This window comes from Cervus canadensis, chromosome 17 (genome assembly GCF_019320065.1).
Source record: "Cervus canadensis isolate Bull #8, Minnesota chromosome 17, ASM1932006v1, whole genome shotgun sequence".
Lineage (NCBI taxonomy): Eukaryota > Metazoa > Chordata > Mammalia > Artiodactyla > Cervidae > Cervus > Cervus canadensis.
In genome coordinates this window covers 57,985,149-57,988,161 of record NC_057402.1, presented here as the reverse complement: position 1 = coordinate 57,988,161, position 3,013 = coordinate 57,985,149, and the positions used below count along the sequence as shown (strand labels likewise).

Sequence of the window (3,013 nt, the reverse complement as noted above, 5' to 3'; positions counted from 1 at the left end):
CTCCTTAGCCCTAACAGGACGCCTGGGGAGGGGGAGTGATCACTGAGGCCCATATTCTAGCGGACCCTCTATCCTTACTGGGGGCCTCCTAGCCCCCTTCCGCAGCCCACCAGGAGCCCCCATATTCTAGCGGACCCTCTATTTTTACTGGGGGCCTCCTAGCCCCCTTCCGCAGCCCACCGGGAGCCCCACCCGCCAAAGCAACTGCCGGGGCCCAGGCGCGCGGACGCGCAGGCGCATTGGCCCGGCCCGCCGCCGCCCCGCCCTGCCTGGCCTCTGCGGAAGGCGCCGCGCGCAGCAATGCGCACTTCCTCTCCAGGAGTCCGCGGAGGGAAAGCAGACTCGAAGAGCTCTTGGACGCGGCGGCCCTGCTCTTGCGAGACCGAACAGATATGTCCGAACAAAGTAAGGATGTGTGCGACCCCAGCTTTGCAGCCGAGGCCTCCAACTCCGAGGGGCACAGCAGCCCCGGCATTCCCGGCGGGCCCTCTGCTCCCGGGTCTCAGGCCGCGACCCTCGCTGAGCCGGAGAGCCCTCCCTTAAGCCCGCCTGATGCCCCTCTGGCCTCGCTGCCTCCCCAGGCTCCAGGCGAAGAGGGAGACCCGAAGGCCCTGCAGCAGGCCGCTGAGGAAGGCCGTCCCCACCAGGCCCCGAGCACAACTCAGCTCAGCCCGGCGCCCCCGGCCCCGGCCCAGCTGGTGCAGAAGGCACACGAGCTCATGTGGTACGTGCTGGTCAAGGACCAGAAGAGGATGATCATCTGGTTCCCAGACATGGTGAAAGATGTCATCGGCAGTTACAAGAAGTGGTGCAGAAGCATCCTTCGGCGCACCAGCCTCATCCTCGCACGCGTGTTTGGGCTGCACCTGAGGCTGACCAGCCTGCACACCATGGAGTTTTCGCTGGTCAAAGCTCTGGAGCCAGAGGAGTTGGACAGGGTCGCTCTGAGCAACCGCATGCCGATGACAGGCCTCCTGCTGATGATCCTGAGCCTCATTTACGTGAAGGGTCGCGGCGCTCGAGAGAGTGCAGTCTGGAACGTGCTGCGCATCTTGGGGCTGAGGCCTTGGAAGAAACACTCCACCTTCGGAGACGTGAGAAAGCTTATCACCGAGGAGTTCGTCCAGCAGAACTACCTGAAGTACCAGCGCGTCCCCCATGTCGAGCCCCCTGAGTACGAGTTCTTCTGGGGCTCCCGTGCCAGCCGCGAAATCACCAAGATGCAGATCATGGAGTTCCTGGCCAGGGTCTTTAAGAAAAACCCCCAGGCCTGGCCTTCCCGCTACAGGGAAGCTCTGGAAGAGGCTAGAGCCTTGCGGGAGGCCCACCCCACTGCCTACTGCCCCCGCAACAGTGTCTCCGAGGACTAGCAAGGTCTGGAGGCAGATGGATGTTTTCTGCCCCTCGCCAAGGTGGAGGAGGGGTGGGGGTGGGGGACATTAGAATATTCAGGATCTACAGTGCAGTATTTCACGTGTAACTTTTAAGTTTTCCGTATAGTGCTTTTATACCTCTTAATGCAATGTTGTGTTCACTTCAGTAATATTAGTGTGTAGGATTCATGCATGATTGTTTGTAAGTAAGCTCAGTTGGTGCTTTCGCGTTTGTGCTACCTTTCTTGAATTTTTTGTACCAGAGACGTGCTAAACTTATGAAATACACTGAGACATTTTCCATATTCTTGTATGTGTGACGGAGGCTGTGTATTGGGGTAGATTGGTCTTGGAGAGTTTGGAAAAACTCCCCAGAACAGCTGGCCTAACCAAGAGAAAAGCCGACTCCTGTCTTTGTGCTCTGCCTGGGCACAGGAAACATCCCTGTGGAGTTTGGTGATGTGGACTGAGATGGACTCAATGTGGGCACACTTTACTAAACACAGATACAGCCTCACCATGAATAAACTTTAAACATTAAAGATTCTTGTGATACAGTCATTCATGGAAAGTGTACTTTATCTTCTTAACAGAATATTATGGGTTGGGAATGGGAATTATAAAGTATACAGATATAACTATTTCATCTAATAGGACGGGGACGTCAGAACTCATGACTCATAAATGTGTGAAGTGCATAGTTTTATTTTCAGAAAGGAATTCACAAGTTCATATCAAAGCTTTGACAAGTAGAAAAAAGTGCAAAAACCAACAAAGGGGTCATAATCACATCACATAGAAATAACAAATGTTGATATTTAGAGTAATTTCCTCTCTTACATTTTCCACATTTTATAAAAAATAATAGCTGTCTTTTGTGGGCACTAAGAGAGGCATTGTACTAAACCCTTTACATATATTTTCTCTCTTTAATCCTCACAACAGCCTTGTGAAGCAGGCACTTAATACATCTGAACCATGGAGGGAATACAGGAATAAAGCAGGTAATTAACTTTCCCTGGATCACAAAGACTTCCTGGGAGGAGAGGCTTGGTTTTAGGGTTTGGACCCAGACTGAATGAGCCCAAAGCCCATACTTTTACCCACCTGTCTCCAGCTGCCCCCCTGACTCCTGGCTTTTAGGTTATGCCTTTAAAAAGTTCCATGTTAGCATCTATAGTTTTCATGTTATAGCCTGTACTTTTAGCTCCCTACTCTCAACACACACACAGCTAAGGATTATTATTAATGAATCCTCAATATTAATCTTTGAGGCAAATTAAGTCATATTCTGTACAAATCAAGAAAATTCATTTTGGCGAGATTAATGGACCTAACCAAGCCCTGTTCCTACTTAGCAGTGAACCCAAGATTTGAAGCTTGGTCTTTTCTGAAGGACTGTGATGATGGAGCTGACTGACCCGTGGTCTGGAGGAACACACATGGGACACCTTGGAGAGGGATGTGGGGTTGGGGTGGGAAGGTTGCCTATTGGGGTGTCTCCAAAATTGCCATGGGCCGCTAAGCAACCACTTAGAGGGTGGGATGGAGTGAGGGAGGGGTGGTGTCTGAGGATAAATCTCATTATAAAACTCAAACCTGCAAGGGGGAGAGAGAGAAATTGGATTTAATAAGACCAA

General features: G+C 51.6%; 1 protein-coding gene across 1 annotated transcript; it reads left to right on the top strand.

Moving 5' to 3' along the window:
- Window positions 1-270: 270 nt before the first annotated feature.
- Window positions 271-1,934, top strand: NDN (necdin, MAGE family member). The gene has a single exon (XM_043434419.1). It carries the CDS (start codon window positions 393-395, stop codon window positions 1,368-1,370), a length of 978 nt encoding a protein of 325 aa, XP_043290354.1. The 5' UTR covers window positions 271-392; the 3' UTR covers window positions 1,371-1,934.
- The last annotated feature ends 1,079 nt before the right edge of the window (window positions 1,935-3,013 follow it).

Coding starts and splice junctions, on each gene's coding strand:
- NDN (XM_043434419.1), top strand. CDS start 393: ATGTCCGAACAAAGTAAGGATGTGTGCGACCCCAGCTTTGCAGCCGAG.